At 40.8% G+C, this 27,058-nt stretch overlaps 1 protein-coding gene across 1 annotated transcript in view; it reads right to left on the bottom strand.

Moving 5' to 3' along the window:
* The window catches only part of PIP4K2A (phosphatidylinositol-5-phosphate 4-kinase type 2 alpha), a 177,884-nt gene that overhangs the window by 10,176 nt on the left and 140,650 nt on the right, over positions 1-27,058 (bottom strand). Inside the window, exons 6-7 of the mRNA XM_020869175.2 lie at positions 24,017-24,055; positions 3,304-3,417 (exon numbers count right to left, since the gene is read on the bottom strand). Coding sequence (XP_020724834.1) covers positions 3,304-3,417; positions 24,017-24,055 — 153 coding nt within the window. The remainder of the gene's footprint in view (positions 1-3,303; positions 3,418-24,016; positions 24,056-27,058) is intronic.

Raw genomic sequence — 27,058 nt, forward strand, 5'->3', positions numbered from 1 at the left:
AGTGTCTATTTAGATCTTCTGCCCGTTTTTCGATTGGGTTGTTTGTTTTTTTGTTGTTGTATGAACTGATTGTATATTTTGGAAATTAAGCCCTTGTTGTTCGCATCATTTCCAAATATTGTCTCTCATTCTGTATGCTGTCTTTTTATTTTGTTTATGGTTTCCCTGGCTTTGCAAAAGCTTGTAGGTTTGATTAGGTCTCATTTGTTTTTTTATTTCTATTGCCTTGGGAGGCTAAGAAAACATTGGTACTATTTATGTCAGAGAATGTTTTGCCTATGATCTCTTCTAAAGAGTTTTATGGTCCTATCTTTAAGTTGTTAAGCCACTTTGAGTTTATTTTTATGCATGGTGTGATGCTGTGTTCTAACTTCAGTGATTTACATGCGGCTGTCCAACTTTCCCAGCACCACTTGCTGAACAGATGATCTTTCTCCCGTTTTATATTCTTGTCTCCTTTGACCGTAGGTGTGTTGGTTTTTCCCCCTGGGCTCTCTGTTCTATTCCATTGATTCATATGTCTGTTTTTGTGCCAGTAATACACTGTTTGGATTACTGTAGCTTTGGATTCAATGGACATGAACTTGGGCAAACTCCGGGAGATGGTGAGGAACAGGGAAGCCTGAGGTTCTGCTCTCAATGGGGTCGTGAAGAGTTGGACACGACTTGGTGACTGAACAACAAGCTTTGTAGTATTGTGCATTTTCCTCAGGATTGCTTTGGCAATTCTGAATCGTTTAAGGTTCCATATAGATTTTAGAGGATTATTTGTTTTAGTTCTGTGGAAAATGTCATGGGTGATTTGATAGCTGCTCCCTCCCCTCCACCCCACGCCCCCCCAAAAATGTGAGGCATGAGATGGCCTGTGATGGGGTGGATGCCATGGGACACAAAGCATAGTCTCTCGTGTGAAATTTGGATCCCAGTGTGAGCCAATGAGAGATGAGGACCAGCCCTCCACGGTCACGGTCAAAGCTGACAAGAAGAGAGTCTGAGGGCAAAAGTGACCTTCCATTCTCCATCAAGTGCTTTCTTTGGGAAAAAGGGCTCACATATGCTCATGTGTAAAGCTATTAGAACTAACAACGTATTTTGCTACTTTGCTCGGCATATAAATAGAACAGAATTTCAAATGCAGAGAAAAGCTGGCTAGGTTCTTATTTTCTTACAGAAATATTTGAGCTGTAATGAATTCATTTTTTACTTAAAGCATTAAGTTACCACCCCGCCCCGCCCCCCAACCCCATCCTGGCCAGCCGGCTAAATTAGCAAGCATGGAACTGATGGAAAACGAAACTAGATTACATTCTATCAGATGTCAAGCTACTTTACCATAAGTACCTGCTTAAAAAATTAATAATGCTTCTGCATGATTTTCAAAACTAGACACTTACCAACCATTGAGAATTTTTTTAAAATGAAAGAATGCTTTATGTCCTGCCTCCATTTAAACAAAACAGCTAAGTGGGAGAGCCATGGATGGGATTAAAAGTAACCAAATCTTCTAATCAATGACACTATTAGAGACAATGAAAAGGCAAAGAGAATCCTTATGTAATTCAACTGTAAATTTGAATGGCTTCAGTTACATTATTTCTGGAGTCTAAAAATCAGAGTGATATACAGCTGAGAGGGGAAAAAAGATAAAAAACATTTTTGCAAGCAGATGAGATATCCCTAAGGGCTGTTTACTATAACTGCTAAAGCAGTATTCTCAGGATCAAAGCCTTTCAGGATAATGAATAAAACTCCCAAATAGTATGTCTGGCTATGGCACTTAGTTATCAGATAAAGTTGACCCCAAAGTAAAAGGGAAATACTTAACTAATATGCATTTTAATAAAAACTGCTGACAACTGAGGAAAAATAAATGCTGAATAATGAGAAACTGGAGAAAAACTATTTTTTGATAAGACACTGGGTCCTCTTTACAAATAACCAATATCTAGGTTCTAACCAAAGCATATATGTGATGTAGGTTAAAATGCAAAAAAAATTTCTTAAAGTAACTTATAACCTAAAAATAATCATGAACTAAATTGGTCAGTCTATGTGTCTTTAAATTAAAGATGTTAGGAGATTAAAAAGAAAATTATAATGCTGCTTCTGCCCTCATGGGGGATATAATCTAATCCATGACATTTGTTTGTGCTTGGCTTAAGTCATGTTTTGTTTTAATTTTTTTTGCTTGCATGGTGCACTGCTTGCCAGGCCTTAGTTCCCTGACCAGTGATTGAACCTGGGCCCTGGTGGTGAAGGTGCTGAGGTCTAACCACTGGACAGCCAGGGAATTCCCAAGTCATTTTGTCTTTAATGACCCAAGAAAGAATCTTTTCACAAAGCCTTTCTAAGTAGCAGATCTGTACTGGTATGTGGGGAACTGTATTTCCAAGTTAAAACAAAAACAAAACCAAAAAATGCACACATGAACAAAAGTAACAGCTAAGAATACTGTAGCTTAGTAACTGTCTAAATTAGAAGTCTCTTTGCACTGTTTTGTAACCTAACAAAATTCAAAAAAAGAACTTTTTTCCTGAATTTATTTCTAGTAGATTTATATAAGGAAGTTCATTGGGAGAACTGCACTGCCTTTACAATAAATAAAAGATAGGGAAAGGTGTATTTTTAATACTTAAAACAATATTTACAAAGAGAACTCCTTTATAGACTAAAAGGCCATTTCCACATAGTATTTTATTTCTCACAACATCCCCCTCGACCCTGGTGTCCTGAACTGCCCGTGCTGTTCCCATGCCGTGCAAGGCTGACTTGACGTGCCCAGTGATACTGACTTCATAGAGGCTGGTGGCAATATTACTGAGGCTGGTATTTTCTAACACCCAGATGTGGTTCAGATGGGGAAAACCCCAAATTCAAATAGTTACCATACACTTGTCAACATGATCTGGTCTTTGACAAAATACAGTCAGTCCCCTCCACCCGGGCCCCGGTTGCTGGGGGCGGGGAAAGGCAGTGGGTCTGAAGGGGCTGTAACCCCGCACAGGCTGCCCCCACAACAAAGAAAACGGGAGCCTGGGGGAGGGGACACCAGCAGAAGACACCGTGTGCCTGCTTGCGTCTGTCCTCTGAAGGAGGGAGCTGCTGAATCGGCATACTTCGCTTTCAAATCAGCTCACATATAAGCTATACCTGTTTATATCTGCTTTGGCTAACGCACAATATATATTTTTGTCTTGGTTTCAGATACAAATAGATGGTTTTAAAAGCTTCTAAAAACCCAGTAGTGTTGACATTCGTACAAGGGGCCATCCCTTGTATTGGTGTGTTTTTTTTCTTCCTTACCTCTACATCCTTCTTCAGCTTTTCCAGGAATACCTTTTTGTTGTTGTCATCAATATAAATCTTTTGACCCTCATTAATGAAATCATTATCCTTTAGAGTTGGCAGTTCTTTGGCCTAAAAAAAAGAGAGAGAAAGAATAAGGAAGGAGCTTGACTGAAATTTAAAGGACTTCTATGCTCTCCAATCCTGGAGTTAAGTTTCCACCCCGAGGCTGAGTTGCCCTGCTCCCGGAGGGGGCCTTACCCAAGGCAACAACATGTGAGGTGGCTTGCGTGCCGCAAGGGGGCGCCAGTGAGCTATGACCACTGGAAGCATTGCCACTAGGAATGAGGGTCAGACATACTCCGTATTCTGACGCTTTTGTAACAGATTTCATGGTTTCCTAAGAAGGAACCTGACGGCTTTCTTAGATTCACAAGAAGTCTTCTAAGTATAGTATTAGTATTCTTGAAATTCTTTGTCAGGAACCCTCAATTTTCTTACTGGTTCAACCCAACTCCTTACCCACCCCCTCCCCCAACACACACACTTTTGGGGTAGCCTTTGCTGGGTTCATGTTACAGATAAAATGTTATCTTGCTCAGAAAAGCACCATCCACAATCATGTATAAATTTAAGTTGGGGAGAATATGCAGCCAGAGGTTAGTCATCTGCCCTTCTAAACCTTCCAGCACACCACTCCAAGAAGGAAATCCTCTTTTCATTTGTATAATATTGAAGAAAAATGTCTTCTGGCATAAAGCATATTAAGATGAGATGTTTACCCTTTAAAAATAAATAGGATGGTAGTGAACTGGCAACTAAATTATACTTATGCTGACCAACACAAAGAATGCATGATTATCAAAACATGGGTCGCAAGCAAAAAAACAAAAAAACCTAGTTTTAAAGTAGTGTGTATTATTCACCTTTGCGCAACCTGCATTCTGGGAGGGTTCAAAACCCTTCCTCCCTCCTTTTGACTGACCTTGTAAAAAAACAACCACTCCTCTTATTTCTTCCAGTTGAAAGGAATTGAACATAATACCTTGCCTTAGTATACTAATGAATGCCTCCTTTCCCTAAGTGTGAACCAAATGGGGGGAAAAACCCAAGGAAAGAAAAGTCTCCATCCTGGTCTCCACACTGCCTCCCCTCATTCAGAGGTATAAAAACTCACTGGGTACATACATCTACTGAAAACAAAGTGAGAGAGTTAGTTGCTCAGTCGAGCTGCTAGGTTTCTCTGTCCACGGAATAATTCTCCAGGCAAGAATACTGGAGTGGGTTGCCTTTCCCTTCTCCGGGGGATCTTCCCAACCTAGGGTCAAACCAGGATCTCCTACATTGCAGGCAGATTCTTGACCATCTGAGCCCCCAGGGAAAGCTGAACCACCTTCCAAATCTCTGAACTTCTCACTTTTTCTTCCCATTTTGTAAGGTATACACATGTGTGTAAACTACTCATGTCTATCGGTAGACACACACGCATGTGTATTTTGCGGTTCTAAATCGGTAGCTTTGTTACTGATTTTAACTTTGAGAAAATCTGCAGTTTTGTGAGTTTTGATTTTGATATAACTACTGCCAAATTGACTATCTTTGCAAAGCTCAGAAATCCAAAGATTCCATTCAGTAAGTGGTTGCTGAATGCCTGCCATGTACAGGAGTGTAAAAATGAATAGGTGAACACTTCTGTCCTTAAAGGAGTCTGTGATTTTGTATGAGAGACACTGAGAGCAAGAGAACATGGCAGTGTGTGAGGCACACAGATACATAATGCGGCTCCTGGGGACTGATCTACTTTCAAACACTTTTTTGCTGAGTCAGATTAAAGAAATGAAATATCCTTCATCACAAAAACTCACCAGGGTCCAGATGGATTAACTGCCTAAGTTGGTCATTCATCATTTAAAAATGTAAAATGTGAAAGAAAACTCTCAATGTGAAGATTATTAAATGTTTGAGTCAATTACATAGACCCTAAGTTATTTTCTTGGAACTGAAACAGTGAAATCGCACAGTGAATGACATGTGAAGATCTGAAGTTTTAACAAACTCAGAGGCCTGTGAGAAGCTAAGCATCAGGAAAGGTATAAAACTGGAGTGCTTCAGAAAGTGCTGAAGCCAGATCTATATACAAACATAGGAGATGCAGGAGGATCACGATTCCCTAAATAGACAACATGAGCAATATTTGTCTACAGTGAGGGGATGGCTGTGTGTGTGTGTTCGGGGGGCATTAAGGATTCAGATCAGATCTGCCTAAACTCCACAACTCATTTTATGAGTGTAAGCAAAGAACAGGAGAGGGATTCTTGTTTGTGAGCGAGAAACCTGAAGGCAGGGCTGACAGGCTACGGACAAGGCAGTAAACGACATACAATCTGTGCTGGGGGTACCAGTCACGCTCATGGAGACGAATGAATGCCACTTTAGGGTCATGCCAGCAGAATTACCTACTGTGACAGGGAGAATATAATCCTACCTCATAAAACTCTGGACACACTGTACTATATTACTAGGCTTACTTGTGAAATTTCCAGGCACTAGGGATGTATTTAGATTGGATCAAGTTCAAAAGAGGGCAACCAGATTGGTTAAGAGACTTAAGGGCTTACTGAAAGGCTCAAGAGGTGTAGGTGGATCCTTAGGGCAGTGGTTAGAGGAACCCAATGCTGATCCACAGATGCCCCCCCCACCCCCCGCCCGTGTCAGCAGGATGGCAGAGTGCTTAGGAGCACCAGGGTTTAGAAACATGAATTCTGAGGTTCTGAGCCTTAATCCTCCCCCTTACTAGCCAGGGGCCAGTTCCTGGACCTCTCCAGGCCATCTGGTTACATGCAGAAGGGGAGACCCTGCTGAGCCCTTGATGTGCATCCATTTATTTAAGTGCATCATCTCATTTACTCTTCAAAACCACCCTAATTCTCACCATCCTCATTTTATAGATAGAGGAACTGACTTAAGTGAGATAACACAGCTAAGGTCTCCCAGCTTGTTAAGTGGAGCTGGTAAGCCAGTTCCCGAGCTGAGATGGGAACCTGGGCTGCCTGACTCTTAGCAGAATTCTGTGTGTGCATGCTAAGTCATTTCAGTCGTGTCCAACTCTGTGTGACCCTACGGACTGTAACCTCCCAGGCCCCTCTGCCCATGGGATTCTCCAGGCAAGAGTACCGGAGAGGGTTGCCATGTCCTCCTCAGTACAACTCCATGTGTAGCAGAAGGACTGAGATTTTGGCCAAAACTTGTGTGACGTTTAAATAGTGAGGTGAGTGGCACTTATTGTCATTGTCATTGCTGGGAGCATTCAGTAACTGGTATGGATTTAAAACTGTATTATATGTTGAGAGAAAATATTTTCTCTAAAAATAGAGCTTCACTGTTTTCTACTAACAGCTGAATGACAAAACTGAAGTCACCTGACAAGACACCCTCAAGAAAACCCTGGTGCTTGACTTCTTATAAATTTCAATATATCCTTCTAATAATGAGCAGCATTTATATTAAAGATGCACCTTTTTTTTTTTTAACATGAGGGAAACTATTTTGCTGTGAATTAATGAATATCATAAATTCTTGGTGTTAACACTGCCCACAAAGGTGATGTCCACAGAGAAGCACATAAATAACTGTGGGCAGCAACCGATCCCACCCCTTGCTTTGCAGCACCAGATTATTTGCACTTAGGTGAGCTTTGAAAGCATTGAAGTCTCTGGGTCTGGCTCTTTAATGGGCATCTTTCATAGCCTTTCTAACTCAGTGCAGAGGGTGGAGGCAATCACTAGGGCTAAAGACATCAGCTCAGAAACACTTGTGAACTGTGGACTCGGAGGCTGGCTCCCAGCTAGCGGTTAGTCACCTTTTTTGAAGTGGTTGTAGGTTAAGTCTTCACTTATTAGCTCTGCGTTAAAATTCTCCCAGCTAGTGTTGTGTAGACTGGGAGCCTCCAGTACCTCACATGGTGCTTAAAAGCGGCAGTGCCAAGGAGGACAAGGTGTCCTGCTCTTCCTACACTGCCCTCCCTGGCCAGGGGAGTGAGGTGTGAAAACCAAGGCCAGCACAGCTCACATCTATATCCCTTTTGCAGGAAGTGACTGTACTGGGGTGGGCGGGACTCAAAACGGCATTCATCTCTACTGATGTGAAGTGTAAATGAACAAACACAGCTAAAGGCATAAGCAGAGCGACACGGGTCTCCCGGTAAGTGAGCTATCCTGCTTTCATTGTGTGGATGAAATTGGCACAGTGAATATTCCTGGTACTTTCCTGGCAGGTGATCGCCTACAGCTAGTCAGTATGGCGCAGGTTTCTACTTGGGACACAGATTGAAGCCTGCGCTTTTGAGCATAGGCTGAAACCGCGCCACCTGGGTTGTATCTTGGCTCCTCCAGTTATTAGCTGTGTGACTTGAGCGAGTTACTTAACCTTTTCTGTGGCTTGGCTCCTCATCTTTAAATGGGGATTAGCAGACGACAATTTTGTATTACACTCATTTGTACTGTTAAAAAGCTTAGGGCTCTGCTTGCCACATGGAGAGTTACATATAAATGTTCTTGTTGTTTGCTGGTCATGTTCTCAAGTATGGGGTGTGAATCTAGAGAAAAGTTCATCACCGATAAATCCAGAGCAAGATTTAAAATAAAAAGTTGGCATATTTAACACTTTTATAACAGCTGGGGTGTTTAGACCCAGCTGCTCAATCCGTCCAAGCTTCAGTTTCCTCATCTATATAGTGGAATATTAATAACACTTATCCAGTAGGATAATGAAAAGACAGAAAATGAATGAAAAGACAGGAAACACACAGTGCTTGGCAGTGAGAACTAGGTATTCGTTTGCGTCTTAGTTACCCATCAGTTTTGACCATGACCAATGTTGTTACAAAGTGTTTCCTGCTAATGAAGAATATAGACTTATCCATCTCTTCTATCCTTCCTGATTTTTTAGAAGAAATAGGCTCTTTAAATTTGGGATATCAGTAATCTAAGCCATGTTGAAATCTTCCTGTATTTTCAGGTTTTCTCATTAGGCACAAACACCTCCTGTAATGTTCGCAAGGCTGTTTCACTTCACTGTGTCACACACGGTACATTAGAGGCTGGGTACGCCCCTGCCCTGGCTGCCCTCCAAACCTTGACTGCATTCTCTTGGCCAGAAAGACCTCTGGTCACTGCAAAAGCTCTCCCTGGCCAGAAAGCTTCACTGAAATCCAAGTGAGAATAAAATGTTGCTTTACAGTAATTGGGTAAGTTAAAATTTTAGAGTAATAAAGTATATTTTATGTCATTTATTAATATGGAATAAAATAGTTATATATATATGGAAAAAGACAGAAGTTTGTCTTAATTTTTCATGGGTTTCATTTTTCTCAGTGAGTAAATGATAATATTGGGTAATTTAGTAAATGCGATTTTGTTGACTTAAAGCAAAAATTCACTAATTGAAATCTCAGTAGCCAGAAAACAACCCCAAAAAACTAGAGAGTAGCAAGCTCCTTGGGAACACTTTCTAAAGTGGGTTTTTTTTTGCTGTGAGCTGTAAAAAGAAAACTGTTTCATTATAAACATTCCCTCCTTTGCTTTTTGTAACTACACTATTGGGTGAAAAGTCTCTTGTTTATTTATTTTTGGCCATGCTAGGCGGCTTGTGGGATTGTAGTTCTCTGACCAGGGATCAAATCCAGGCCCTCGGCAGTGAAAGCACTGAGTCTTAACCACTGGACCACAAGGAAAGTGCCAGTTTTTGGTTTCTTTCAAAGCACAGTATTATAGGTTGTCACTCAGCAAGTCCATATTCTTGAATAGTAAGAAACACACTATTAACAATATTGGTCATTGTCAGAGATGCTTTATGTGCATCAGGGCTTAAAGAGAATCAACGTGTGGACAGTATTCTAAATGTATAAACACTTCTGCATATGTAAATATTCCCTAGGATCCAATAAATGATGTAAATTATTTCTCAGGACACACTTGGCCAGCAGTTTGAGATAAAAAAGGGAAAAATATTCAGAACTAAGAGCTACAAAGTCCAGAGCTCTGTTTTTAGAACTGTGCCTCTGTAGCCAGCTCAGCAGAAGGCGGTGGCCAGGGAGAAGTGATGGATCCTGGGAGCAGGGTGCTCTGCTTCTTTCCATTAGGATGGTAGAAAGAGTTTTAGAAAGTGCAAGGCATTTGCACTTTGCATTTGCTTCTAATATAAAAGTATTTAGCACTTTTAATAAACTTTAAAATTTTAAATTACTGAATTTTGCACATTCTCCAAAAACAAAAATATGCTTACTAAAAGGATTTAAATTTTCTATTTGTTTCAGATAGAAGTTAACCTGTTAGTAATATGTTATATTTCATTGGATTCTGTAACTTGGTGCATGATTGCTGTCATTCGTGTGGAGTTTGATAATATTGGATGTGTTAAGAGTTATTAGTAAAGCCAGAAATTACATGGAAATTTTCATTAGCTTTTTAATGTCACTAAAATATCTTTTGGATGACTCAAACATTTTTAAAATCAAATATTTAAAATCTGTATTTACAGACAAAAACTTCAAATACAGAATTCAAATTAAAATATACTGGCTTTGAACATCATTCTACAATTCAGTTTTACAAAGAGTCTATTAAATTGCTACTAACAGAAAAATTTAAAAATACATGTACTTAAAATGCTCAGAGCCAAAATTTTTATAATACAGACACATTTCAGGATGGAACCCTAACAGGGAGATGGAATGTACTTCTGTCACACTCGAGCATTTAATGCAAACAGGGTTCTGGCACCAGAAGGTTTCAATGAAAAGGATGATGCATAGCATAGCACTCTGTGATTAAAGGACTTGTATTTCAGAAAGAAATGAATTTTTGTTCAACATGCTCATTTGGCAACCTGTTTTTAAAAAGTCTAATTGTAAGCCTTGGTGTCCAAAATTGCTGTCCGGTGTCCCTTTGATGGACCCTATTACACTTGGAGCTGAATGCACAACATAAAAAATATGTACTAGTTATTGTCTCAAGTTAGGGACTGCTGATGCTTCTGATTTACTTGTTAGTCCAAGCTCACCTAAATGAAAATAAACTTGCAAAGAAAGAATAAACCCCCTTTCATCAGGCTTGCTGAAGTAACTTCATAAGAATCAGAGTCTGTAGGGCTGAAGATATACTCCAGAAATATTTCTGTAAGGGAGAGACTTTTTAGCTAATCCTTACATTGGAGCTGGGATAAAGATAATTTGCCTGAATAACATCACATATGTGGTATCAATTTGGGGGTAATAAGAGAGGTTAAAGATTTTATAATAAAATCAGTTCTGCTTCTCAAAACATCGAAGTCACAAATTTGATACATGGAAAGGCAAATTAGTGGATATGCATAAAGTTCAAACAGAAGTAGCAAAGATAACAGGTGTTTTCTCACAAGAAAGTACATATAACCTTTAAAAATATAAGCGGAACGTCTACACAAGGTCATAGCTTGGGAAATGATCCAACATGTCATTAATAACTAGTTATTTCCATGCTGAGAATGTATATATTTGTGACCAGCATCTGGATATGAAAGTCTCACATAATTTCTGTTTTGAAACTCTTTGTGTAAATGTAGAAAGAGAATATACCTCAAAATACTTGGAGAAATAGCACTGCAACTAAGAAGCACAAAACCAGATAAGCCCTGTCATAATTCTACAATTTAGAATTGTTAAGGCTGGCAGGACCCAGCTGTTGGTTATTTGTTTTCCCTAAAAGCTGATATTAAGAAAGTGAAACTTACTACTTTCCTAATATTGTCAGACTTCTCAGAAGGGCCATTTAAGTGGCATGGTGATGGCTTGGCTTTCCTCTGTGAGCTGTGATGTGACAGATGAAGCATGTGCAAGCCCTACAGTGTTTCGATCTGATTGGCAGATTCTGTGGCCTGGATGTTGATGGTGATAATCTAAGAAATGTCAAAGTCTGAAAATGCACGGAGTTTGCCAAATTGTATAGTTTTTGGTTTAATACCAGTCTAGTGAACGTTAATGACCCTAATTGATAAGTTTGAACCGTGGTGTTGGAGAAGACTCTTGAGAGTCCCTTGGACTGCAAGAAGATCCACCCAGTCCATCCTAAAGGAGATCAGTCCTGGGTGTTCACTGGAAGGACTGATGCTGAAACTGAAACTCCAATACTTTGGCCACTTCATGCAAAGAGCTGACTCATTGGAAAATACCCTAATGCTGGGAAGGATTGGGGGCAGGAGAAGGGGATGGCGGAGGATGAGATGGCTGGATGGCATCACCGACTTGATGGACATGGGTTTGGGTAGACTCTGGGAGTTGGTGATGGACAGGGAGGCCTGGCGTGCTGCGATTCATGGGGTCGCAAAGCGTCATACATGACTGAGCAACTGAACTGAGTGAACATTAGAATGTCATTGTTTTATTATACATCTGCAGCAGGTTGGCTTAAATTCAAGCCATATTACATTTTGGAAGTTGAGTCTCTGCTCCAACTCTTTCTAGAATCAACTGCATAAGTTGTCAGAAATTCCCACACCTAACAGCACTGCTTCTGTGTGCTTGGGATAATCTGACTTGAGTGCATTCAGTGAAGCTGTGTTTATACACTGCCATAAGCCAGACTGGCCTGAGCACTCTAATGCTGTCATCTGGGAGAAGCTCCCAGGAATCATACTGCATGTTATCTTTCCTCTTCACATGCCACTCTTACCAAATTTCAAAGGAATCAAATTTTAAAACTCCACTTCCCAGAATAACCCCCATGGTTTACATTATAGAGTTCTTAAGCCTTTGCTCAGACATCTGCAGACTTATGTAACAATTCAGAACATTTTTTCCATTAGTAATAGCAATCACCATAACCCATGGCCAGAGCAGACAGGACTTTGGTGATTGTCAAGTTGGCCGCAGTGCACCTTTGCAGGAGGGAAAGAGTCACCTGAAACAAGAGATGCTTGCAAACAATAAAGCATGAGGACCAATGAGATCCTTTAATTTTATGAATGAAGACAAAGTCAAATGATTTATCCCCTGACTTCCATTAATGCCAGAGCAGGGGTTGGGACTCAGATTGCTGAAGGCTCTGGTTTGGTGCCTTTCCCTTCCAAGCCCCCTTTTACATTAATACAGCATTTCAGGGCCAGGAGACAGGCAGATGGCCCTGCTTCTGCCCGATGGGAAAATTTCCCCTGCACTTTGGGTGCAGGGATAGGCGTATCTAGCTCTGACTGGCAAAGGAAATAATTCACTTTCATCTGGAGAGAGAAGAAATTTTACAGAAGGTTAAAGCATTAGCTGAGTTGAGGACTTGAAAACCTTGATAACCTCCCTTTAACTGGTCATTCACTGACATGGAAAAGGAAGCACTTTTTAACTGATAGCAAAGGAAGATTCCCGGAAGAATGCACTGCTGTTTCTGCTCTGAGCTCACTGTCTTTGTTACCTTGCCTTTCACTCATCGCAAAGAACCAGCTGGAGGTGGTAATTAATTATAATTTGTTACAAGTTAAAGATCACAGAAGAAATGCTGAAAACTGGTTTAGGAAAGCTTTTTTTTTTTTTTTTTTTGGTGTGAGGGTATTAATGATGAATTTTGCTGAACCTTCAGTCAATAATAGGTACAATGTCAGAGATGGTGACAGTCACTTAGATTGCTAGCACAATTCACAATTCCTAAGAATCGACCAGGCGGCCTTTTGTAGCCCATTATCAAGGTGTCAACAGTGATTATTGCCAATATAGTTATACAAATGCCAATTGCAGGGCAGCTGTTTTCTTTCAAATAGGTTCCAGGGAGAAGGTTAGATGTTAAAAGGAATCTTCTTATTGTGACCCAATGACTCCATTACACAGGCTTGGCTTTACTTAATAAAACCAGACATGAGTTTTGAGAAGAACTGTGCAGAACGATGAACAAAATGCATATTTGTGTAAATCCCCAGGACTCACTCACTCTCTCTCAAGAACATGGGCGTTTTAAAGAGTCAGGTCAAATCCGCCAGAAATCAAGTGAGTCCAGTTATGTTTTCTTTTACTTGTCCAGATTCCCTGCTGGGTAGCTTGCTTGCTGGCAGCATGCTAAGACTGTCATTTGTAAAAAGCGGTCTGCTCAGCTATAATTACTAATTTGATGTCACACTGGAATTGCAGCGCAGCTGTGAAAAGATGGACCACCAGGGAGATTCGCATTTCTGTCTCATTTAGAGGGGGCAAAACTGCTGGAGCCATGAATGGAAGATGCCCTTCCATTAATAAAGAAAAGAATTAAAGAATAAAACAAGTCATAGCAGCTGTCAGAATCTGACAACGGTTTTTTTTTTTTCCTTAAAAAGCACCATTCTGCTTTTTTAAAAAAAAAAATTCAAGACATCTGTACATGCGTGTTCTGATACTTGTTGCTATGAAAGTGATTTCATTATTGTTGGAAAATAGCTTCTTTATTTCCTTCAGTTCCATATTCATTATTATGCTAATGCAGATCACACTAATTATGTGTCAAGTTCAAATCGTAGAGATGAGACTTGTCTGCACCTATATCATGAAATATTTGAAGTGACAGTTTGAAAACTTGTCATCAACAAGTGAAAAGTACGGGAAATTAAAACAACTACAGTGACGCAAATGAAAGAAAAATTAGGAATCCAGATTACTAATTAAGCCATATCAGTGGAGATTCTCCATGAAAATTGTTCTTTGCAATTTTGTAGCAAATGATTATATGACTGCAATGAAAATATTCTTGCAAACCATTTGATTTCGTTTATAAAAGGCTAGAATGTAGAAAATACTTTCAGCCTTTTCCAATTATTTCTAACCAGAGATAAGTGATTATTATGATAATTTATGGTTTTATTTATAAAGAGCATGCTGTTCAGAAGAGTCAAAAATATTTACTGATCATGGAAAGAAAGCCTGAAAACTGACAGAAAAAAGACACCAAAGAAATTTTTTCGAGTTTAAAAATCCAAAGTTTTAAAGACTTCAACTCTATTGATTCATTTATCTTTATGTATTACAGTTTAGTAAATATTACTTTGGTTGTTGCTAGCTTTTATAAACAAACTGCCTTATCAGAGAGGCATGATGTTCTCTTGTCAAAGCACACACAGTCTCCATCAATTACCAATTTTAATTACTTTCACATCCTATGTCTTTAAGCCTTTCCCAGTGAGCGCCTATAAGCTAGAAGGGAGGGTGGATGGCATTTTGGAGCTGCTGCTCCTGGAGGAAGAGCTATCAGGAACCCCAAGCCCAGAAAGGAGCAGAAGCACTGACGTCTTCCTTGGGGCTGTTGTATCAACAGTCTTAATGTTTATATGATGTAAGATACAGTAATACAGACTATATTTACAGAAGTAACTATACTTCTCAAATAGAGGAAATATGAATTGGTTTTTTTTTGCCAACATGGTTTGAAGTCATTTCATTACTTTTTCAACTTTTAAATCAAGACTCAATGAACTGTCTTAGTACCACGTTGTTTTGAGTTACATGCTTTCGTCAGTGAAATGTGGTAAAATGTTTCCTTTTTCATCTTCATAGGATTAATATGAATTTTTGATAATAAATCCCTTTTTCTTTTTTTAAAGGGAGTCTTAAACATTTAGAAGGTTAGAATGCGCACTGGAGACCGGAAGCCTGGCCTTGTCCTGTCAGAACTGTGGGGCAGGTTAGAGCTTGTCTGTCAAGTAACTTCAGTTACACAAAGCAAGTAACAAGAGCCCCCGTCTCAAAGGTAGTGGTCAGGATGACATGACCAAATTTGTGTAAAACTGAAAACAGGTCTGGCATGTAGTATACGCTCAACAAACATTGGTTACTATTACATACCTTTCTAAAGCCCAGTACATTGAGATTAATAGAAAAAAATACACCCCTCACCACCCCACACCCAGGTAAGGTTTTGCCTCTGCCACCAGCTGTGAGGCAGCGTGAGAAGAGAGGCGCCATAGTCTCAGGTCTGTCACACGTGAGGTGGGGAAACCGGACTCTCAAGGTCCCTCTTGTCTCTGACGTCCACCTCCGGGGAGATGTTTTGAGGAATAGTTTGCATACATTCAATGTATGATAAGAAGCATCCTCAGAAAACTGGGTTTCTGTTAAACACATTCTGTAATTTCCTATCTCTTCACAGAAACCTACACCAATAAAAGGCTGAACGTTTCTGGTGAGGCAGGGAGTGGGGCTGTGGTGAGTGCCACGCGTGCCTGGGAAGCGTGTGGTCCTAGAGGCAGAGATGGGGAGGGACAGACAGATGGTGATGAGCCGTCACGGCCATGTCAAATCCTGTGGCTTTCCTTCACATGCGTTGTTGTTCTAGGATTTGGAATTCTGAGGCAATCATCCCATTGGCCGTAACTGCCTTTCTTGGCACTGGTTATTGTCAGAGCAGACCAAGCGAGCCCCTGGAGCCAGAACCTGAAGAGATCAAAATTGGGGTGGCGGTGCGGAGACCACTGGCTGTAGTCCCCAGAGCTTGGGGACAGAGCAGAAGCAGAGCAGTCCCTGTGTTAGGCGCACGGCACCACATCCACGGCTTCCTTGGGGGCCAGCTTCTTTGGACGATGCTGAGAAAGCCTTCTTTCAATGCTAGTGTGTGGTCCTTTAAACAGCCCAGATTATTTTCTCCTAGGAGAAGATCCCAATAATAGTGAGTCTCTAAGTTTCTCATGGACTAAAACTTAAACACCCACTTGAGTCTTCGGCACCTGGAAGAAACGATTACATAGCAACACGGAAGCCAACAGTCCATCATTTCTGCTGCTTTGGGTCAAAGCTGGTGCCTTCAGGGTGATTTACACAGAGGTTGGAAGTGTGAAAATACAGTCACTGGTGCACAGTAAAAATATAAACTGTCAAAGGAGCCACCGTTTCCTTTCTCTGCCTCACTTCTTAATTTTTATTTATTAAAAAAAAACTTTAGTGGAGTACAGTTGATTTGCAATGTTGTGTTAGTTTCAGGACTAAGGCACAGTGATTCAGTTATAGTCATTCTTTTTCAGATTCTTTCCCCACATAGAATATTGAGTAGTTCTCTGTGCTATATTGTAGGTCCTTGTTATTAACAGTTATCTATTTTATATACAGTAGTGTGTGTATGTTAATTCCAAGCTTCTAGTAAATCCCTCCCCACATGTCCCCTTTGGTAACTGTTAAGTTTGCTTCTGAAATCTATAAGTCTGTTTCTGTTTTGTAAATAAGTTCATTTATATCACTTAAAAAAATTAGATTCCACATGAGTGATAACACATGGTATTTGTCTTTTTCTTTCTGACTTAATTCACTTACCATAATCTCTAGGTCCATCCACATTGCTGTAAATAGCACTATTTTGGTCTTTTTTATGGCTGATTAACATTCCACTGTATATATGTACCACATCTGCTTTATCCATTGATCTGTGGATGGACATTTAGGTTGATTTCATCTTAGTTACTGTAACTAGCACTCCAGTGAACACTGGGGTGCATATATTTTTTTGAATTATGGTTTCCTCTGAATATATGCCCAGGAATGGGATTGCTGGATCATGTGGTAGTTCTATTTTTAGTTTTTAAGGAACCTGCATAAAGTTCCTTGTTCATAGTGGTTAAAACAATTTACATTCACAGCAACAGTGCGGGAGGACTGCCTCCTCTACACACCCTCTCCAGCATTTACTGTTTATAGACTTTTTGATGGTGGTCATTCTGACTGGTGTGAGGTGATGCTTCACTGTAGTTTTGATTTGCATTTCTCTGATAATTAGTGATGTTGAGCATCTCATCATGTTCTTTTTGGTCATCTGTGTATATCTTCTTTGGAGAAATGTCTATTTACATCTTCTGCCCAGTTTTTGATTTTTTTTTTTCTTTTTAATAGAGCTGCATGAGCTGTTTGTATACATTGGTGATTAATCCCTTGTCGGTTACTTTGTTTGCAAGTATTTCCTCCCATTCTGAGGGTTGTCTTTTTCTTTTGTTTATGGTTTCCTTTACTGTGTAAGAGCTTTTAAGTTTAATTAGGTCCCATTTTCATTTTTGTTATTATTATCATTACTCTAGGAGGTGGATAAAAAAATATATTGCTACAATTTATGTCAGAGTGTTCTACCTATGTTTTCCTGTAAGAGTTCCAATCCAAGAATACGGTATACCTGTTTGTATCATCGTAGGTTTCTTTCATCAGTCTTATAGTTTTCAGATTACAGGTCTTTTGCCTCCTTACGTAGGCTTATTCCTGGGTATTTTATTCTTTTTGATGTTATGGTAAATGGGATTGTTTCCTTAAATTCTGTTCTTTTGTTAACAGTATATAGGATTGCAAGAGATTTCTGTTATTACTTTTGTATCCTGCAACTTGACTGAATTCATTGATGAGCTCTAGTGGTTTTCTGGCAGCATCTTTAGGATTTTCTGTAATATGTCATCTGCAAACAGTGAGTTTTTTACTTTTTTTCCAATTTGGATTACTTTTCCTTTTTTTTCTTCTGATTGCTATGGCTAGGACTTTGAAAACTATGTTGAATAAAAGTGGCAATAGTGGACATCCTTGTCTTGTTCTTGATCTTGGAATGCTTTCAGCTTTTCACTGTTGAGAATGGTATTAGCTGTGAGTTTGTCATCAGTTCAGTTGCTTGGTCGTGTCCGACTCTTTGCGACCCCATGGACTGCAGCATGCTGGGCTGTCCATCACCAACTCCCAGAGCTTGCTCAAACTTATGTCCATCAAGTCGGTGATGCCATCCAACCATCTCATCCTCAGTCGTCCCCTTCTCCTCCTGCCTTCAATCTTTCCCAGCATCAGAGTCTTTTCAAATGAGTCAGTTCTTCACATCAGGTGACCAAAGAATTGGAGTTTCAGCGTCAGCATCAGTCCTTCCAAAGAATATTCAGGACTGATTTCCTTTAGGATGGACTGGTTGGATCTCCGCTGTCCAAGGGACTCTCAAGAGTCTTCTCCAACACCACAGTTCAAAAGCATCAATTCTTTGGTGCTTAGCTTTCTTTATGGTCCAACTTTCACATCCATACATGACTACTGGAAAAACCATAGCTTTGATTCTATAGACATCTGTCAGTAATGTCTCTGCTTTTTAATATGCTGTCTAGGTTGGTCACAGCTTTTCTTTCAAGGAGCAAGCGCCTTTTAATTTCATGGCTGCAGTCACCATCTGCAGTGATTTTGGAGCCCAAGAAAATAAAGTCTGTCAATGTTTCCATTATTTCCCCATCTATTTGCCATGAAGTGATGGGACCAGATGCCATGATCGTAGTTTTCTGAATGTTGAGTTTTAAGCCAGCTTTTTCACTCTCCTCTTTCACTTTCATCAAGAGGCTCTTTAGTTCTTCTTCACTTTCTGCCATAAGGGTGGTATCATCTGCATATCTGAGGTTATTGGTATTTCTTCCTATAGTCCTGATTGCAACTTGTGCATTATCCAGTCAGCATTTTACATGATATACTCTGCATATAAGTTAAATAAGCAGGGGGACAATATACAGCCTTGACATACTCCTTTCCCAATTTGGAACCAGTCTGTTGTTCCATGTTCGGTTCTAACAGTTGCTTCTTGACATGCATACAGATTTCTCAGGAGGCAGGTAAGGTGGTCTGGTATTCCCATCTCTTTAATAATTTTTCACCATTTGTTGTGATCCACACAGTCAAAGGCTTTCACGTAGTCAATAAAGCAGATGTTTTTCTGGAATTCTCTTGCTTGCGGATGTCGGCAATTTGATCTCTGGTTCCTCTGCCTTTTCTAAAGCCAGCCTGAATATCTGGAAGTTCTTAGTTCACGTACTGTTGAAGCTTGGCTTGGAGAATTTTATGCATTACTTTGCTAGTGTGTGAGATGAGTGCAATTGTGCAGTAGTCTGAACACTCTTTGGCTTTGCCTTTCTTTGGGATTCAAATGAAAACTGAACTTTTCCAGTCCTGTGGCCACTGCTGAGTTTTCCAAATTTTATGGCATAGTGAATGCAGCACTTTCACAGCATCATCTTTTAGGATTTGAAAAAGCTCAGCTGGAATTCTATCACCTCTTGTGTAGTGATGTAGCTTGTTTGTAGTGATGCTTCCTAAGGCTGACTTGACTTCACAATTCAGGATATCTGGCTCTAAATGAGTGATCACACCATCATCGTTATCTGGGTCATTAAGATCTTTTTTATACAGTTCTTCTGTGTATTCTTGCCACTTCGTCTTAATATCTTCTGCTTCTGTTAGGTCCATACAGTGCCTGTCCTTTGTTGTGTTCACCTTTGCATGAAATGTTCCCTTGGTGAATCTAATTTTCTTGAAGAAATTAGAATTTGTCATATATGGCCTTTATTATATTATTTTCCATCAATGCCCATTTTAAAATCATAAACGGCTGCTGAATTTTGTCAACAGCTTTTTCTACATCTATTGAGATGATCATATGGTTTTATTCTTCAGTCTCTTAATGTGGTATATCACACTGATTGATTTGGAGATATTGAAGAATCCTTGCATCCTTGGAATAAATCCCACTTGATCATGGTGTATGATCCTTTTAATGTATGGTTGGATTTGGTTTGCTAGTATTCTGTTGGATATTTTTGCATCTATGTTCATCAGTGATACTGGCCTGTAATTTTCTTTTTATTGTGGCATGTTTGGTTTTGGTATCAGAGTGATGGCCTCAGAGAATGGACTTGGAGTGTTCCTTCTGCGGTTTTCTGGAAGAGTTTTAGAAAGATAGGTGCTTACTCTTCTCTAAATGTATGTGAAGCTATTTGGCTCTGGATTTTAGTTTGTTGGAAGTTTAAAAATCCGTTTCACAGATCACCAGCCCAGGTTGGATGCATGAGACAAGTGCTCAGGGCTGGTGCACTGGGAAGACCCAGAGGGATGGGATGGAGAGGGAGGTGGGAGGGGGGGGATCGGGATGGGGAACACATGTAAATCCATGGCTGATTCATGTCAATGTATGGCAAAAACCACTACAGTATTGTAAAGTAATTAGCCTCCAACTAATAAAAATAAATGGAAAAAAAAATTAAAAAAAAAAACAAAAAATAAATAAAAATCTGTTTCAATTTCTGTACTTGTGACTGGTCTGCTTATATTTTCTATTTCTTCCTGGTTCAGTCTTGAAAGGTTGTACCTTTCTAAGAATTTGTCCATTTCCTTTAGGCTGTCCATTTTATTGGCATATAAGTTGTCTATGATTCTTTGTATTTCTTATGATTCTTTGTATTTCTGTGGTATCAGTTGTAACTTCTCCTTTTTCAGTTTTAGTTTTATTGATTTGAGCCCTTTCCCTTTCTCTTCTTAATTTTATCTTTTCAAATAACCAACTTTCAGTTTCACTGATCTTTTCTATTGTTTTTATTTCTGCTCTGATCTCTATGATTTTTCTTCTTCTTCTAACTTGGGTTTTATTTGTTCCTTTTTCTCTCATTGTTTTAGGTAAGAGGTTAGGTTGTTTGAGATTTCTTTTGTTTCCTGAGGCAAGATTGAATTACTATAAACTTACGTTAGAACTGCTTTCACTGCATCCTGTAGGTTTTGGATTGTGGTGTTTTTGTTGTCATTTATCTAGAGGTATTTTTTTATTTCCTCTTTGATTTCTTCAGTGATCCATTGGTTGCTTAGTAATATATCATTTAGCTTCCATGTATTCATATTTTTTTAGCAGTTATTTGCCTGTGTTTGATTTTTAATCTCATAACATTGTGATCAGAGAAGATACCTGATTTCAATTTTTTTTTTTTAGCTTTACCAAGGCTTGACTTGTGGCCCAAGATGGGATCTATCCTGGAGAATATTCCACATGTACTTGAAAAGAAAGTGCATTCTGCTGCTTTCAGATGGCATGTCCTATAAATATCAATTAAGTCTAATGTGTTATTTAAGGCCTGTGTTTCCTTACTGATTTTCTGTCTGGATGACCTGTCTATTGATGAGAATAGGGTGTTAAAGTCCTCTAGTATTATTGTGTTACTGTCAGTTTCCCCTTATATGCTATTATGTATATTGAGGTACTCTTATGTTGGGTATACATGTATTTACAATTGTTATATCTTCTTGGATTGATCCCTTGATCATTATGTAGTGTCTTTCCTTGTCTCTTGTGATGATAGTCTTTATTTTAAAGTCTATTTTATGTGATATGAGTATTACTATCTTACCTTTCTTTTTGATTTCCATTTGCATGAAAGACCTTTGTCCATTCTCACTTCCAGTCTCTGTGTTCCTAGATCTGAAGTGCATCTCTTACAGACAGCATATGTATGGATATTGTTTTTGTATCCATTCAGCCAGTTTATGTCTTTTGGTGGAAGCATTTAATCCATTTACATTTAAGGTAATTATTACTATTTTTAATTTTTGGCTGCACCCTGAAGCATGTGGACCTTAGTTCCCCAACTGGGGATCAAACCTATGTCCCCTGCACTGGAAGGTGGAGCCTTAACCGCTGGACTGCTGGGGAAGTCCCTAAGGTAATATGTATGTTCTTATTTTCAACTTGTTAATAGTTTTGGATTTGTTTTTGTAGGTCTTTTTTGTCCCTTCCCCTTTTGTTCACTCCTCTTATGATTTGATGACTATCTTTAGTGTTGTGTTTGGATTGCTTTTTCTTTTTGTGTGTATCTATTGTAGAGTTTTGGTTTGCAGTCTCCATGAAGTTTTGATATAGCAGTCTACATACAAATACAAGATTGTTTTAACTTGCTTGTCCCTTAATTTCTAGTGCATGTCCAATATCCTGCATTGTAGCCCTCTCTTCTATAGTTGCCGGTTTTGATATATGTGTGTGTGGATGATTTCCTACCTTTACCATATGTTTGCCTCTACTAGTGAGGTTTCCCATTCATAATTTTCTTTTCTAGTTGCCTTTTCTCTTCTGCCTAGAGATTCCTTTAAGATTTGCTGTAAAGCTCATTTGATGGTGCCAAATTCTCTTAGTTTTTGCTTGTCTGTGAAGTTTTTGATTTCTCTATCAAATCTAAGTGAGAACATTGCTGGATCCCTTCTGATGTGCAGTTTCTGCTGAAAAATCAGCTGATACCTTACGGGGGTTCCCTTAAGTGTTAATTGTTGCTTTTCCCTTGATGCTTTTAATATTTTCTCTGTAATTTCTGTTGGTTTGGTTACCGTGTGTCTCAGCATGTTTCTCTTTGGGTTTATCTTGTACAGGACTCCCTGTACTTCCTGGGCTTGAGCGAATGTCTCCTGTCTCATGTTAGGCTAGTCCTGCACGCCCTTATCAATGCTGCCCTGTCTTTGGTCATCCTTCCCAGGAGGCTCCCAAGCCCCCTTTCCCAGCTGAAGCCCTCTCTGCAGCCTCTCATGCCGACTGGGCGTCTGTTCTGGTGCTGAGATGACAATTCCAACTACTCCATCTGCTCCCTTTTCCCGCTTGCCCCACTGTCCAAACCAGGAACCCAGGAGTCGTCTTAACCCCGCCCTCCCTCCACATACACCCTCTGGTACCATTCACCTGCCTTGTCCAATCTCTTGAGGCCTGTGGATTCTTCTTCTTAATTATCTTTCTATCGTCTCTACCTTCTACCACCCCAGGTCAGGCTACCGTCTGTTCTGGGTTATTTCAGCAGCCTCTCCAGATGGTCCTGCAAGGTGGCCTCACCTCATCCTCCAGCGAGAGCACCAAGCGCTGCCCGTTTGTGTGCCGTTGCTCACACTGCTCTTCCTTGCCTCTTCCTCTAGCTAACTCCTACCCATCCTTCAGGTTTCCAATCAGCTCTTCCCAGACCACCAAGCCAGATTTAGGTCCCCTTGCTACGTGTTTCCTATCAAAGCACTTATCATTTGATACGGTCAGTTCCTATTTAATGTGTGTGTCGCTTTGTTGGGCATGTCTGTGTGCTTCATTATTTTAGCCCCTGAAGCTAGGACAGTAACCACAGATGTTCGCAAACTTCTGGATGAATAAGTAAAAGATTTTCAAATCTGTAAAATTCAAACCCAAACTGAATGATGCCAGCCTGAAATAATTTAATTTAGAAACAAAAACCTTGAGCCCAGCTTCCAAAAGGTTTGGTCAAGAAAAGGCACCTCAGCATGATGAGGAATAGCTGAGATTAGAGAGGCACCGTTCATGTAAACACGTCCTGATTTCACGCTGCTTAGGTTTATGCACAGAAAGCCACTTCCCAAATTCTTAAGCTGATTCCCATTGAATCTGTCTAGAGTCCTGCATAATCGACAAAATGTAGTTCAAGTATTAACTAAAGTCCAGTGTCTCAAAGAAAGGTAAGGAGTCTCCTCGTCTGTCCGTAAGTCCTTATACACAAAAAATATTCTAATGGGTCTTAACATTTTATAGTTGGAAAGGAGTTTGAAGCTCATTAAGCCAACATGTTACAGGTGAATATGAAGCTCAACACCGTCATTTTACAGGTGAGAAAACTGGGGCTCAGGGAGGCAAGGAAGCTGACTCAGGGTCACACCTGGCCCGTCAGCCACAGAGTGGGGTTAGGACCCAGGTGCTGAGCTGTACCTGTTAGTTTGGATCACGATGATGGCTGTGTTTTCAAGATCATGCTGATGGAAAATGTTTCACCCACACTTCAAACTAATAACCACCTCATTGTTCAACAGGGCAGCTAACCTGAGGGAGAGAACTGGAGGAGAGTGTTCCTCAGGTCAACGACGAGCTTCCTACCATAGCTGAGGGGAAACAGGCATCACAGGGAGGAGGAGAAGACAGAACTAAGAGGTGCTGGGCCCATGCCGAGGACCACGGTGGAGACGCCAGGCACTTACCTTTTCTTTGTCACTTGCTTCCCTGGCCACTGTAGAGCCCTGAAACAGAGATGATGAAAATAAGCACGTGTGAGGCACCGGCTTCACGTGAAGCGCGCAAACGTCCCGGGGCAGAGCTCCGAGACAGCCGAGCACCGACTGTGCCCTGTGCCCTCCCCGAGTGAGTGTGCGCAGCGCCTCTGTAGGGGCCTCTGTCTCCAACCCTTTGTCACCTGTGCCGTCTTTTCCCTGGTTCCTGTCCTCCTGGTGGGAATCAGAAAACCCGCCAGTCACGTGAACAATGCCTTTCTAAACGCACGGTCGGACCACACTCTCCTCCTCACGTCACTGGAGATGGTTGGTTTGAGGGCCTTCAAAGTACAGTGGCCATCACTTGGCTGCAGTGACCACCGGGCACCGAGGGCCTATCTCCCATACTGCGTCCTGCAGGTGGGGCCCCCTGGCCCCTGACAGCCCGTCTCCCTGGCTCGGGGTTCCTGACGAACTGACCTCCTCACTCACCCTAAGACCCAGTGGGGACTTTCTGGCCACTTTCACGATGGAGGCCCCTTCAAACACACATCTACTCGCACCCTTTTGTGCCTCTAGGGTGAGCACAAAAGGTACAAGGAGAGGAAAACGCAGCTTTGGTTGCAGCGGTTCTACTCTGCTGCGCCGGTTTTCAAATAATGCCCCTGGTTCTGTGTTGTGACAGACGACCAAGTCTGTCTGAGATGCTCATGGAGCGGCAGGGCTTTAGGGTAGAGTTCACAGAGACTGTCCTCTGTGAAAGATCTTAATGCAAAAGAAAGATTAGGAAATGCATGGCCAGTAAGGTCCTAACTTTGATAATAACAAACAACAGTGAGCATCCCTTCCCCGTGCTCCTTGGTGGCCGTCGCAGTGTCACACAGCAGTGCCCGTGTTTGCTGAGTAAACGGCTGGGGAAGGGTCACGGCCCAGCAGCGGACACCCAAACTATGACAGAGGTCAGTGGCGCGAGCTGCTTGTCTGTTAAATACACATTTATTGGCCTGGAATACTTGCATTAGCCAGTCATTCAGAGAATGTGTATGTGACTTGGGAAAGTAGCTTCTAGATTGGCCACTCTTAACGTTTTTACTCTATGACCATCTTGCCTTCAAGCAGCTCAGGCACTAGTTAGGATGTGCGTCACCTGTCATTCACAGATGGAGAGACTCCTCATACGGGGGAAAGGGGCCAGGCCTGAGCCCGGGGCTCCCCGGTGCCAGTTCATCATCATCCCCACGCTCAGTGTTCCCAGGTCTGGTGAACTAAAAGACCCTGCTGGGTCAGCCCAGGACGATGCTTGAAGCATCTTGGGGACATGCTGGAGAAGCACAAAGCTGACCCAGCAAGTGAGGATGAACCCTGTGAGGTGTCCCTCTGGCCAGCCGAGCCCAGCAGCTGTCGCTGGCAATGGTTTGTTGTCCTTCCTTTATGGGGTCTTCATTTCTGGCCACAATATCTTCCTTTACACACTGACTGCTAATAAAGAATGTTCCCTTATTTTAAAAGAAGGGAGGGGTGAATACTCGAGTATTAAATACTTAAAATACCTGGCTACTGCGTTTGTAATACCTGAGCAGTTCCTATGCTAATGGGCAAAGGGAGGGAATTATTTTTGTATCTTTAACCAAGTTTTTAGTCTCTGGGTATTTTTTCCCTCCTTACAATATAATTTACTCTGCTTCTGATTCTCAGTGATGCCTCATCTCTATGTAAATGCAGATCATTAGCCTGGAAAAACTCATCCAGATTTAAATTCATTCAGGATTAAAAAAACCAAAATTACAGAAGTCAGTCAAAATCACGAGTTTGAGCCATGAAATGATGCCAGGTGCCCAGGTTCCCTTACAATGGCAAGCACTGGTGAGAACAGAGTTTATTCTATAAGCTAAAGAGGGAGATGAAATCAGGACATCCAAGGTTAAATTAAAACCATAATATCCAGTCTGTAATTTATATCAAGGTATGCTTCCTATATGTCTGCTTGAATGAGGCACTATTTGAAGCACTTTAGGGGATAAAGTGGGACCAGAAACAACTGTCTTTAAGAAACTTACTAATAGAATGGATGAGAATGAAAATTCATCCACCTCTTCTTGTATGCATTATGCTGGACGTGACACAAACATATCATATTAATCCTCTCAACAACCCAGCAAGGGAGGTAAAACCATCTCTATTCTACAGATGAAGGAACTGTGGCCCCTACAGGTTCAGCATCTCGCACACAGCTAACACATAGTAAGACTGGGACATGGGGCTCCTGACGTGGGAGAGTCAGACCAACAGACAGACCTCTAATATACTCAACAGGACGAGCTAGTAACACTTTAAAGGGCCTTGTGAGAGAGATGGTTCCAAAGAGACCTCCAGGGTTGCTGGGATTTCCAGGGAACAAAACAGCTACGACTTGGAGGTAAGAGCAGACTCGAGGTAAGAGATGAGCCTGGAACATCTCCCCTCCCTTAGAGCAACATTTCGCAAAGCATAGTTCAGCACCAGGGGTGCTGCAAAGTCAAAAGTATCTTTATAATAATGTGGAGACAGTCTCTGCCTTGACATTTACACGGATACTGCAAAAACAACCGTGGGGAAAACTGTTGGCAGCTTACACAGATCCAGCAGTGGCACCAAATGGTATTAGTAGAGATATCATACGATATACGAACATCCTTGAGGAAGCAATGGCATCTGTTTTGTTAAATCCTGACCCTGGATGACGTACTTTCTCAATATTCTGTGTAGGAAATATGCCCAAAGCTCTTTTGTTTATAAAGTAGGTATGTTTAAGGACAGTTATCTTGGTGATGGTTTTGAGTTATGAGCTGAACTAGCCACTTTTTTCCAGAAATCATTTCTCCATGAAAAGACAACTGGAACCTGTTTATTCCATTCTGGGTATCTGACAGGCACTTGCTCAAAGAGGAACAAAGCTGCTGGCTCAGCTCTGTGCTGTCATTTCACAGGAAACCCACTGATAAAATTTAAGCTTTCAAGTGAAAATGAAAACTTTAAAAAACTTGTATCCACCAC

The sequence above is a fragment of the Odocoileus virginianus genome, chromosome 9 (genome assembly GCF_023699985.2).
Source record: "Odocoileus virginianus isolate 20LAN1187 ecotype Illinois chromosome 9, Ovbor_1.2, whole genome shotgun sequence".
Lineage (NCBI taxonomy): Eukaryota > Metazoa > Chordata > Mammalia > Artiodactyla > Cervidae > Odocoileus > Odocoileus virginianus.